The sequence below is a fragment of the Papilio xuthus genome, unplaced genomic scaffold (assembly GCF_000836235.2).
Source record: "Papilio xuthus unplaced genomic scaffold, Pxut_1.1 DF828780.1, whole genome shotgun sequence".
NCBI lineage: Eukaryota > Metazoa > Arthropoda > Insecta > Lepidoptera > Papilionidae > Papilio > Papilio xuthus.
This window is the reverse complement of record NW_013529869.1, coordinates 1,106,676-1,119,662: the sequence shown is the minus strand read 5'-3', so window position 1 is coordinate 1,119,662 and position 12,987 is coordinate 1,106,676. Positions and strand designations below refer to the sequence as shown.

Here is a 12,987-nt window from a genome sequence, read left to right as displayed (position 1 = left end):
AAGCATCATAATATTTGAGATGTTAAGAAAGTGATAAAAGTGCTAATTAATAAACGATAAGTAAAAGCAGACTATTTTTGTGGGTAAAGAAAATATACACAAGTGAGGAAACCTGCACATATGCACAGAAATTTAAAGCCGCCACTAATTTGAAGTATTCTCGAGTCTCGCGGTGACGATAAGGAAATCAAAAAAAGTATATAGCAGGTAAATATAACAAGTTCGTGAAAAAGTCAACTTTTAACAGTGTTATCGATTTATTAGAAGACATTAACAAGGTACGAGGCTAGTTAATTAGGGCATTTAGCGTCCGGCTTCGTTCATGCCCTTCGGCAACGCGAGCAGCGAGTTGATGAGATCCGCGTTGCGTTTCCACGTGCGGTACTTAGTGTCGATGAGCGCGTTAGTCTCGATCACCAGCCGGCCAACACCATTACCTCGGTTACTGTACGCGTTCACCATCGAATGTATGTGACGCACGTACTGAAAGTAATGCTACAAATTAATTGTACATTAATCTACGTTCAAGTAATCAAAATTCATATAATAAGAGAAATAATCTTACTAATATTATAAATGCGAAAGTTTAGATGGACTGATTTTTGTTAGAAGGTGTCTCCGGATCTTGATAAAATTTGGTACAGATGTAGAACATAGTCTGGAAGAACACATAGGTTACTTATTCGGTTTTTATTTCTCCGCGCAGACGGAGTTGCGGGCGAGTTAGTACCAACATATAACAAAGAAAATAGATTTTATTTGTTACACTTGAAAAGTCAAATTGAGAATTACGTTAGTATTGTCTATGAAAAATCCAGATGACATATTAAGTTCTTGTACATATGCTACGGCTTTTGAAACTCAAAGTAGATTTTATTATCTCAATAAGTTTGCGACATTTACCATATCATATCTTGATAAAATATCACAATCAATGCGTAGGAGCCATGGAAGCATGAAACTAGCAAACGAGTAAACTGTCACTTGAATATAAACACCGTCCTATATATTTTTAACATTTAGATCACATCAGATAACAGCCGATATTTTGATAATATATGTACATGTACATCTATTATATCGTTATTATTTAGATAAGTTAGAACTTACTGTTCCATAACATATTTTTATAGAAATTGTAAAAGAATCACAATTTGTCGATACTTTGAAGACAATAAATATATGTTTCTTTTTATAGCTTTCCCTTACATTAATTCGCTCACGTTTTTATTACAAACAGAGGCATTAGACATTTACATAATTGTACTAAAATTTTATTTCATTGTTGGCCATACGATAAAAGTATAAGTATGTATATTAAGTACCGACAACCTACAAATATTATAATCTTTTTTACATTTACTTCGAGTGAAATGGAGAAATAATCACACCAGTCACCTAGAAGGATAGGCAGCGCTAATGCTTTTATACTATTGTGATTCCATCTTCTTCCTTCAATAACGGTTTGTTTCCCCAGATCAAACACACACAAAAACATGTCATCTCATCCCATTCTCATTCCCGTTTAAAAAACTAATTTCATTTTAATATATTAATAAGTTTTTAGTACAGGTGCTTCGACAGTCGACTCCCATAGTAAATTGAGGCAACTCTATTAAAACTATGGGATAATGAAATTATATTTAATTAATTAATCTTAGGGCGTGTAATACCTGTTCGTAAATAAAGTATGGAAGTGTGTCAAATACCTCCTTGTTGACTAGGTAAGGTGTAAAATTTACGTCTGTCTTGATATTGTATAGCGACACTTGTGGCAGAAGAGCAACTAACATCACATAAGCCAACGTGCGCCATGTTGTTCTCATTCTGAAACAATTGATATTGACTATAAAACACATAATACAAATTGCCACATACCGCGGGGTGCTTAATATAATTTAGTTGAACTTTATTGTGCTAAACCATTTGAGTTAAACATAACAAATATTTAATTAATAGTTGTAATTTTTCGTATTTAATGTCAAATTTATTTAGTAAAGCTCAAAAAACATACAGATGAATTAAGAACCTCCTTATTTCGGTTAATAAGTTAGTGACGTTAAACTAGGTATTGATTGAGACTAATATTTTGTGATACACAATCATTTTAGAGATCTGGATTTATCTTTAATAATATTCACATCTATGATCTAAGTTTCGTTACATTACTATAATATTTAGTTAGCACTTGAAATTTTAATAATAACACTGAAAAACATGTAAGATTCAGGATACGTATTCAATTCCCCATACGTTATTTTTTATTGCACATTCGAATCTCTGATTATCTGCCTTCATTCACGGTCGCAATTATTTTAAACTTATTTAATTTTGCAATTTTATTTAAACTAATTTAAACATAATTTGGCAGAGAACATTTTTTGTCACGGGATTTAATTATAAATTAGAATTACCTTATATTAAACACGACAAAATTGAAAAACTCCACAGATTCTGAAGGTAAATTTTGAATATGGCGCGAAAAAACAATTCAGTTGTTTGTACGGTTGTTTGTGGTTGAATGAGAGAGTGCATGGCGGGAGTTCCGAGGCGCGAGCGGTGTTTGGCTCTGGTGGGCGGATGAGGTAATCTAGGGTTGGGGTGGGCCCACCGCCGAGGAGCGCTCGGGCGTAACGTGCCACGCTGTTTGCGACAGCCCTGCCGCGATACGCAGCCCTGACGTCTCGCAAACCTTCCTTTACTTGCGTGTTTTTATGTATTTATAGACAACTTCGACACAATTTATCTGATGTGCGCCAATGGCTTATTATAACCTCGTTTATGAAGTACGTTTCAATTATTTTACTCAATAAAAAGTTTAGAAAATGTTCATTTTTAGGGTTCCATACCTCATAGGAAAAAAAACGGAACCCTTATAGGATTACTTTGTTGTCCGTCCGTCTGTCAAGTACGTATAATTATTATAACACTTATTCATTTATTAAACTTATTCTTAATATATTACATTTCATATAAAAAATGAAATATTATACTAAATATATTATATCAAAAATAGAGCACCACCGGCTGCGGAGTCTCATGACTCAAACAACCAGTGGTCAGGGCTGCAGAGACAGGAACCTTTTCACGATGCGTGCGGTATATAGGATAAGTACCTCTCTGAATAATAATAATAATTATTCGTTAATTAGTCACTATTGTAGATTTCTCGTACCAAATATACAGTAAGGCGTACTAATTAACACTCTTGCGGCAATAACTAAGTTATCTAAAAATGTTGTACTAGGAATGTAAATGTACAATATTTACATTCCTATGTAAAAGTTATGAAAGAATCAATTCCACAGTCCACAGTTCTCGTAGCCATGGTTTTTCCTGTTATCTCAGATATGAAAGCGACGCTTCGATGCTTCCAGTTGTTAATGAAAATCGATTGTACAAAATGCAGAATGATGATCGATACTTAAAAACCCAATAAACATTGTCGTTACACCTACTCAAAGAGGATTATGTTAAGTGGACTACATCGCAATTTGCATTCTCGAAATGTCAACTGGGGTAATTCCTATATATGAAGTTCAAATTATTAAATAACTTTTCAGTTAACATAATAAGTACCGATATATTATTTATTTCAGTCGTTTTAAATGAAACAATATTTTTTATTTAGGTTTAAATTTTATTTGGGAACAAAACTGCAACTTATGGGTTACAAAATGGTTTTTCATATTATCCTAACCATTCTTTTAACTGCGTTATTTGCTGCTTTACTGCTGCTTTTGCAGTACCTCCTGTGCTAACATATTGTTCTACACTCGCCTCCCAAGAGAATAGCTTCTCAATATCCGCTTTACTTCCAAATTCAGGGCTGGAACAAATGTATTTATGTTATTTTTGCCTGATGTATTGTTCCGAGTAAGTTTTGAATGCAAATTATCAAGGTGACATATGTATATGGAATTTCGGTAATTTTATTTCTTTCTTTATAAAATACTAGCCGTCGAACGCGACTCTATCTAAACGGAATAAAAAAAAATCTTAATTAGCTATGTGTTCTTCCAGACTATGTTCTACATCCAATCCAAAAGGCATTGAGATTCGTCGAGTCGTTCTGGATATACGTTATAACAAACATCCATCCATCCCTCATACATCTAAACATTCGCATTTATAATATTAGTAACATAGGAAGATGTTTACCATATAGCTAAATATTCTTCATGTGGCATTTCTCTAAGGTCAACCGCGAGGTCTGCGGCCCGCTGCAGCACAGCGCCGACCAGATGATGGGCACGTCTGAACGGTACTCCGCGCCGGACCAGAGCGTGAGCCATGTCAGTTGCCAGCATGCCTGACTCTAACAACGCTTCCCCTCTCGCCGCGTTAACCTGATAGTAAACAACTTAGCTTTATTACACACACGTTAATATGAGACAGTAATTTAAAAATCTCGATGAAAAATTCACCTTCATTGTAGTTATAGTTCCAGTGGCAACTCTAAGACAATCCAGCAACTTGTCATAAGATCTGAACATTATTTCTTTATCGGACTGCAAGTCTTTATTGTAAGTGCTAGGCAGACCTTTTAACACGCAGCTGAAAGCGATGGCATCGCCCAGTAGAAGACCAGCCGCACCTCGTATGAGCTCCAAGCCGTCAGGGTTACGCTTTTGTGGCATAAGACTGGAGCCCGTAGAGAATTGGTCGGCGAACTTAACCAAGCTAAACTCTTGGCTGCCGTATAGAATCAAATCTTCCGCTAGTCTGCTCAGATGCATAGCACACATCGATGACCAATTGAGGAATTCCACTGCGTATAATAAAAATGGATTATTTTTCAAAGAAAAACTTATTCCTGCTGAAGTTGTCTTAAGTCAAGAGAAAATAACGAGAGTTATAGTTTATTTCAGTCCCAATAGACAATAGCGCTATACAGTGAACGACATTAAAATAAGTTATTAGGTCTGAGACGTGACAGGGAGTTCACTATAATTTTAATTATAAAGTAATTTACCTTTTTTTTAATTTTCTCCGAAAAAAAATATTACACATTTTTCGCAAATGAAATATAAACAAATGTATTTACACACAGTTTGGCATACAAATAGAGAATATCAGCATAGAAATAAGTTAATGATGTTGGATTTGTTTCAGTATTCGAGCTTATTAAAGTTTGGAGATTTTTACGTATATGATCCCTGGAGCCAACAGCGAACAAAGAGTTAGGTGTGACACAATCGAAGCCCAGACTGCAAGCTAATCTCTCGCGGTCTATGTCCAGAGCGCAGCCCGCCAGCGCGCCGCTGCCGAGGGGACACCGTGACAGACGACACTGCTGCTCCTCTAACCTCAGCACGTCGTCACGTAGCATCCATGCATAACTGATAACATTGAGCATAAAAAAATGTGGACTAAAATGGAAATATTCAGTCTGAACGATAAAAAAAAGTTATTGGTAGAATTGGACAGAACTGTTACTTAAGTAATTCTTCTCAGTTTCAACAAAAAATCAAAAATAAGGCTTACCTCAACAAAAAATGGCTCCAACGAATGGGCTGAGCGCGTTGCAAATGTGTATAACCAGGAATTATAATGTGTATTTCATTTTCAGCACGATCTTTTAACACCTGAAACGAAGAGTTTATTACGTTTATGCCTTTTCATGCAGTAGACCTGACATAATCTAATATTGTTAAAATGACTACCAAAATAAGCTTTTTGATTTCATTCAGTAAGTTTGTTAAGTTATCCATCATCCAGAGCTTGGTGTCTGTGGCGGACTGGTCGTTCCGGCTGCGCGCAGTATGCAGGCGCAGCGCAGCCTCCCCGGCGTGCGTTCGCAGCCGCCGCTCCACCACCGAATGGATGTCTTCCTCCGGATCGCTCAGACGACCGTTCTTACACAACTCTTCGGATATTTCCGTTTCTACCTTCAAAAGGAAATAGTCACAATTTTCTGTATTAATTTTTTTCACTAACATAATATTTAATCGTGACACAAGCCACAATAATCGTAGATACAATTAAATTATTAGTGGGAGGTTATTACTGGGAGACAGCAGGATGGGTCATATAAGAATACTTTATTATGTAGAGTCTCTGCTCTATGAGTAGACAAGTGCCATTGCTACATATAATTTCATCTTACCTTTTTTAAACCTTGGTGAATAGCTTCGTAATCATTGTCTGTGATATAACCACAGCGATTCAGTTCGCGGGCCCAAGCTATGCTCCCTCGGATGTCTTGTTGATAAAGGCGCACGTCCACGCATAGCGAGTCGTTTAGCCGACGAAGGACGTCCGAAGGCTCCTCTTGAAAACATCCGCCCCATAACTGGTACCGATCCTAAGGATTTGAAATGATACAAAGAATTGAGCTCATCACACTTAGCTCTTTGTTGCACATCAGCGCCTCAATAAACTGTAGAATCCTAGCTTTATCTTTACTTAGATTTTACTACATTATATATTATACTTACCGACATTATCCTCGTATTAAAATAACTAAACGTTTGTCTTGCTTTTTATATTTTATGTAAAATAATGCCTTGATTCATTTATCTTAAATAAGTAGATATTAGCCTCTTATTCATTATCTTCATAAATAAATACTACGAGCGCTCATATCTACGGGGTTATAAGGTTATATAGTTTTTACTGATTTGAATAAGCCTAATATTAGTATTAAGTATTAAGAAAGATCTCTTGATGATGTTAACTAAATTACGAAGAATTAAAAATTTGATTTTAATCATTAATTCTATAAGTAAATTAGAAAACATTTCAATTTTATCCGTATGGTTCAAAATCCAGCTGCACAGGCGGATCAGACCAGTGGTAACGAGGTCTTTAAGTAGCGTGAAATATTATGAAACAGAATTACTTTTATTCTCCATCAAATGTACAGTTTCCTTTGTAAAAATAGATTTTCATGTTTGTTAATTTTCGTAAAATAATTGCATTGCCACAAATGTTTTTGAACGATTTATTGTCAATGTCAGTGTCATAAGGAAATGACATTGAAGTTTGATTTGATACATGTCAGCACAGCATGGTTTTAATAAGGGTGATTTTTTTGAATTCGTAAACAATTTGAAACATATGTTAATAATATTCGTATTATATTTCTTAAAATGCGAAGAGTACTTGTTTAGTATAAAATTGTAGTGTAAGTAGTAAGCGAACAAGTGATAATGGAGTTCGAATCAAATGAAACTAACGACTTGGACTTAGGTGTGGAGAAAAATTTTCGTCAATACACACTTTTTGATATTTGTAAAGATCCCGGATTAAAAGATGATGAAGGTAATGAAGTGCCACGACCATTTACAAAAAATCAAATGCGAAAATGGTTAAAAAAAGTTCGATGGGAAAATAATAAACAAGGCAAACGTGCTAAAGAAAAAGCGCGTGCAAAAGAAAGGAGAAGAAACGCACGTGTGGCTAACATTGATCTAGGTCCTAGTAGAAAGACATTAAAGAAAATGAAGTTAGAAAAACCAAAAAAGGACATTGGAATTATAATTGACCTTAGTTTTGACCACCTCATGATGGAAAAGGATAGATTCAAAGTGATTAAACAGATTTTAAGATGTTACTCAATAAATAGGCGGTCAGAAACACCATTACAGTTTCATATAACAAGTCTAGGAGAGAAAGCAAAAAGTGATATGTCAAGGCATAATGGTTTTGAGAACTGGGATGTGAGTTATTGTACTGTTAGGTTTAATTTTCATATTTTTATTATTTTATAGTATTATAATTCATCATTTTTAGATTGAATACCATGAACAACCTTATACAGAAATATTTCCAAAAGACAAACTGGTATATTTATCAAGTGAATCTGACAATGTGATTGAAAAGTTTGAGGAAGATACATACTATATAATTGGTGGTTTAGTGGATCATAATAAGCACAAGGTATGAAAAATTTATGTAAAATTTCTAAAAAAATGTCCTTATAGCATGAAGATGGACACTTTTTGCTATAATACATGTCTCTGTTAGATCTATTTATAATCTAAATCTTGTTGTTCTTATTTTATGTATTTGATACTTCGTCCCAGTTATTCCATATATATTTACTCACTTAAAAGAGGTTTAACCACTCCCTTTTTAACTTATGTCTTTTAAATATACCTACTTAGCTTTTTAATCAAAGAGTGTCTCATTTCTTTATTAGTCCATTACTAATTTTGCAGAATAAAAGCCTGTTAATGATTTGTTAATGAATTTATTTCCAGGGTCTATGTCATAAGATTGCTGTAGAACAAGGCATTAGGCATTGTCAGTTACCATTAAATAAATATGTGAATATGAAAACAAGAAAGGTTTTAACAATTGATCATGGTAAGATATTTATTTTTTTCAATGATATCTATAAATGGATAGGCTATTTCTTTATATAGGCAGCTTCACCATTGTTCTGACTTGAACAAACTTGTTGAAGTTCCTGACAGTAAATTCTACCTCTAATAGTTTGAATCCTCACAAATGGAATAATCAAGTAGGCACAAAATACCATGGTTTGTAGCCTGTCCATGTATACAGGTCACTGATTTATTTATAATATAAATTTATGTAGATTTTGAATAGTCACAGTGAATTTAACAAATAACTTATTTAACAATTTCTTACATTCAAAAATGTATTCTTAAAAAATATACATTTTCCATTTCAGTGTTTGAGATAGTCGTAAAAGTTTGTGAAGGTGTTCCATGGCAGGATGCAATATTGGATGTGTTACCACATAGAAAAGGGGCATACATATGCAACAGTTCCAATGATTCAAATACAATTGATGATTGTTCAAAAGTACAAATAGTACATGATAGTTTATAATATTGTTATTTATGCTGTTATATATTTAAGTATTAAATTTGTAAGTTGAATGTGATTATAATATAATCTAATTAAATTGTTCAATAAAACATATTACTGATTTCTATCCTGCTAATATTATAAATGCAAAAGTTTAGATGGATGAATGTTTGATTGTATCTCCGGAACCACTCAATAAATTTTGATAAAATTTGACACACATGTAGAATATAGTCTGCAAGCACCCATAGACTATATATTAAGTTTTTAATTCCGCGCGGGCGACATCTCGTAATTATCTAATAGTTAAAATAACAGTTCATGAATATTTTTTCATATTTATTTAAGCAAACTTTTACTAGCAAAGTGTGATAGTATTAAGGTATAACATGGCTTAATTTTTTATATAATTTTTAATACCTCACCAGTATATGCATTTCTTAAAGTATAAATATGCATTCACACCCTTAACTTTTGGCCTACGTTTAACATTTATTTTTGTACATGTTCGGTAGTGGAAACTCACAATTATAAGGTATAAAAAAATCTATATTTTATATTGGTTTACGTTATTAGGGTTTGATATATATAAATTAGGAACATATGCAAATTAATTAAAACATTCAAAGTTACGTTTGGCCTTACTTTTATAAGTAAAGTCACAGCACAACACTTTAAGTATTTATGTATGACATATTTATAACTTAATAATAATTATATTAGTATAATTAAAATACAAGTCACAGTGGTATTTGGTTCTACTAACTGAAAAATAACCTCGCTCTTATTTTTCTTTTAAACTTTTTTAAAGTTTAATACTTTTCGTTAGTAAGAGCCCTTTGGTAAAATTGCTCTAAGAATCGACACTAATCAAAATAACATTATTCGAAGTGTTATTAAGATAACTTATTCTATTTCCTGTTCGAGATAAAGTTCTGTTCTAATCGTTTCAATTCGTTATAATAAGAGTCCAAAGTACATTTTTGTTACATCTTTTTTTTTCCAGTTTGATATCAAACCGCGATATCGTCGGCGTCATATTCGCTATGTAATACTGTAATGCTGTTCGTTTAACAAACAGATGTCTATAAGTACGATTACGGCTTTCTATACTCTATAATAAACGCTCTATAAATTGTGCTCAACTATCACAATATAACTAAATAAATAAATACATACTAAGACAGAATAAAATGTAGTTATTTGATTAAGTTATATTTTTCATAAAACGGCAGGATTAAATTTGCTACTTTTTCAGGTTCGTTTAAATGCAAGTGATGTGTTCCAGGTACCATATGACAGTCGAATTTTGGATTTATCTTCTTAATCAATTCGCGCATTTCAACAGAAAAGTCATCTGACGCAAAAGGAGAGTCCAAACCCTTTACATATAAAGTCGGACAAGTCAATCTTTTAACGAGCGCTTCCACGAAACGTTTGTCTTCTGGAGTAAATAGGATGTGTTTTAATCTTGAATCTCTTGAAAAATAGAATTTGTTAGGGTCAGTTGTCGATGGCTTGGCACCTCGCGTTATTAAGTACTTAACACTGTCCAAGGCGACAGATTGCCTTGTACCTTTGTGCCAGATTTTAATCATTTCATCTATGGTGTAAGACGGTGGCTCATCTTCTAATCGCGAATGTGCCTTTTGCATTTTCAACATAGTGGTCGGATATTTATCGACGACTGCGTTCAAATCGTAATCGTCCGCTATGAGGCTGTCGATGGCGATGTAAAAGGTGACGTCATCAGGGAATAAGGAGGCGAAGCGAAGTCCTGCAATAGAGCCCATCGAATGACAGAGAAGCGAGATCTTGTCCCATTTGTAATATTGCTTTATATAGAGAATAAGACGAGCGAACTCCCATGGGTAGTACACCATACCTGGAAATTATTTTATTCAATTACACATTTGTATATCGAAATCAAATTATCATGCATAATATTTATACGCTATCTAACAGGGGAAATGCTACCAATATAATAGTCATGTTAGCTTCCCAATTTTTTCCATTTCGAAATTTCTATTATGTACCAGTATTTATATTAAGATAGAGACATAATTAGGTACAAAATACATCATTTGAGGTAAGAGTAATTATTCCTAATTATTGTTAAACACTACAGGATAGTTGGGATAATCTACAAGCAATGTTTAGGTAATTTATTTTGAAACTGAGAGTTTTCAAAAAGTTACCAGCACTTCGTAGTTCTTTAGGTAGTTTGGACGGAGTTGAGCAAAGGTAAATACTTAACATTAGGATATCTAAAACTAATATTTTTATTTCCAGCAAGGGACTATTATATTTACTTAGACGACGTACCAGGTGGGAACCACGACGAAAATCCGTGACCCGGAAAATCGACGGCAAGTATGGGTCGTTTCTTGTAAAGCAACGGCGCCAATGTGTCCCACGTCCCGGCGTTGTCCTGCCAGCCGTGCAGCGCCAATATGGGCTGTTCGTTCTCATCGCCCCAAAGCTTACCAGATACATGACCCCATTTCACAGGGATTTTTATTTCTTTTGGTGTTGCCTGTAATCAGATACGTCTTGTAATTTGCTTAATAAAAGAATAAACATATGGATCATAGCAACATTAAGATTCTGTAGCAAAGTACTTAATAACCAGTACAATAATAATGTTTCGAGATAAATTGACTAATAATAGTCAACAATTGTAGTTTCCAAGAATAGAGTTAGTTCTACTAAATAATCTAATAGATGAGGTGGCGTGTTTAATGACTAACCAATACGGAAGATATTTATGAGGAGCAAAGTCCAATTGCGAATTTATAAACCACGCGTGCGTTTCGTTGAAGGACTTTTCGGTTCCAAAGGCCATATTTCGGTAGCTGATCTTTGTGATTTAATCATAGATTTCTGTGAACTTTTTCCACATCATATATTTTTTGTACAAAGCATAAAAATTTTCTTTGTTAATAAAAAAATGGTCGTGTTAAACAGGTATTATAATATCATATGTGCAATTTTCATATGATTTATATTTTTAAGAAATGCGTTACTATGCTTTACGAAAAAATAAATCTTGCGTAATTATTTTATGCAAGATTCCACACAATTATGTTAATCTATTGTTTACGATATTATTTCTATTGTATACGATTATTTTCATTCAAATATATGAACGAAATGAAAAGTGTTTTAAATTATAATTATATTATTACAATATTTGAAACGTTACTTACATCACCCATGTGTAGCCTCCGAGAGGATAATGCACTTATAATTCCAAACGAAGAATTATTTTTTACACACTTTGAGGTAAGAATCAAGGATTTTAAGAGATTCTTTGACATATTTATAAATTGAATTACACTTTTTATGACTAGAAATTATACAATTTTAGTGTGTTTACTTGCAGTAGTGTGATTAATTATAGTAAACAAAACTTATGTAAGACGATCGACCACATTTTATGCAAATTCTCTAATAATATACCTAATGTTTCTTCTATTTCACTATAATACGTAAGACATTATTACGCTGTTATACGTAAATTCGCTACAACACGACGTCCTAGCTACAAAGATAACCTCACTTCACTGTATTGGTATAGATTTGCTCGGCCAAGGTCTGCCGAGCCGACGACGTATTTATATAGGTACATACTCTTCTATCTTTGTGTAAATGTAAACGCGCACACATAGGGCTGCTACATCTTCGCGTTTGATTCGAATTATGTATTTATTTCTTTTTTTGTTGTCCCCTAAGTATCAAGACGTCGGTTTTTGTTCGTCATCTGCCAAGTAGACGTCTGTAAATCAGCTCTAAATCTGTTCAAAATTTAAGACCATTTAAACTTGAACCATAGACCTGCGGCTCAACAACTAAATTGACAGCTCACGACTCTATGTGAGTGTACTATAATAACTATGAGTGAGAAAAGCCACGAGCTGCCAAGGAACACGCAGTTCGAAACGCAAATCATGAATCTATGTAGGTAAAGTTCACGAGCAGATTCACTGATCTTCACACATGTGAACTGATCTGCAGGTCAACAATTTTAGTTGATTTATGACTACCGCCAAGGTGTGACAATTTGAGAAAAGTCACTGATTGTTTTTATTTCGCTCCCCGTATTCTGGTCTATGATTATAGGTTGGCAACCCTATTTACACTTCTGAATGGAATCATCATTTTCTTTTCATTAAATGAACAAGATGAGAATAAAAATACAGA

The 12,987-nt window shown here is 33.7% G+C and overlaps 4 protein-coding genes across 5 annotated transcripts; 1 reads left to right on the top strand and 3 right to left on the bottom strand.

The window, feature by feature from the left end:
* Nucleotides 1–182: 182 nt before the first annotated feature.
* Nucleotides 183–2,510, bottom strand: PDF (pigment-dispersing factor). Of its 2 annotated transcripts, none has more exons than XM_013326627.1 (3): nucleotides 2,415–2,510; nucleotides 1,674–1,827; nucleotides 183–483 (listed from the first exon to the last, which is right to left on the bottom strand). In XM_013326627.1, the coding sequence occupies exons 2-3, from the start codon at nucleotides 1,824–1,826 to the stop codon at nucleotides 304–306; spliced, it is 333 nt and encodes a 110-aa protein (XP_013182081.1). In that variant the 5' UTR covers nucleotide 1,827; nucleotides 2,415–2,510; the 3' UTR covers nucleotides 183–303. The 2 variants fall into 2 exon arrangements, with proteins under 2 accessions (XP_013182081.1, XP_013182082.1); XM_013326628.1 differs by having other exon boundaries at nucleotides 1,710–1,827.
* A 1,122-nt stretch (nucleotides 2,511–3,632) lies between these two features.
* Argl (Argininosuccinate lyase) lies at nucleotides 3,633–6,592 on the bottom strand. The gene is made up of 8 exons (XM_013326646.1): nucleotides 6,441–6,592; nucleotides 6,110–6,307; nucleotides 5,667–5,891; nucleotides 5,488–5,588; nucleotides 5,149–5,342; nucleotides 4,428–4,771; nucleotides 4,162–4,349; nucleotides 3,633–3,829 (listed from the first exon to the last, which is right to left on the bottom strand). The coding sequence occupies exons 1-8, from the start codon at nucleotides 6,444–6,446 to the stop codon at nucleotides 3,691–3,693; spliced, it is 1,395 nt and encodes a 464-aa protein (XP_013182100.1). The 5' UTR covers nucleotides 6,447–6,592; the 3' UTR covers nucleotides 3,633–3,690.
* Nucleotides 6,593–6,990: 398 nt separating this feature from the next.
* On the top strand, nucleotides 6,991–8,868 carry LOC106128328 (tRNA methyltransferase 10 homolog A). Its single transcript, XM_013326648.1, has 4 exons — nucleotides 6,991–7,664; nucleotides 7,738–7,884; nucleotides 8,208–8,313; nucleotides 8,645–8,868. The coding sequence occupies exons 1-4, from the start codon at nucleotides 7,155–7,157 to the stop codon at nucleotides 8,803–8,805; spliced, it is 924 nt and encodes a 307-aa protein (XP_013182102.1). The 5' UTR covers nucleotides 6,991–7,154; the 3' UTR covers nucleotides 8,806–8,868.
* Nucleotides 8,869–9,594: 726 nt separating this feature from the next.
* Nucleotides 9,595–12,874, bottom strand: LOC106128327 (probable serine hydrolase). The gene is made up of 3 exons (XM_013326647.1): nucleotides 11,994–12,874; nucleotides 11,110–11,320; nucleotides 9,595–10,669 (listed from the first exon to the last, which is right to left on the bottom strand). Exons 1-3 carry the CDS (start codon nucleotides 12,102–12,104, stop codon nucleotides 9,984–9,986), a joined length of 1,008 nt encoding a protein of 335 aa, XP_013182101.1. The 5' UTR covers nucleotides 12,105–12,874; the 3' UTR covers nucleotides 9,595–9,983.
* Between the last annotated feature and the right edge of the window lie 113 nt (nucleotides 12,875–12,987).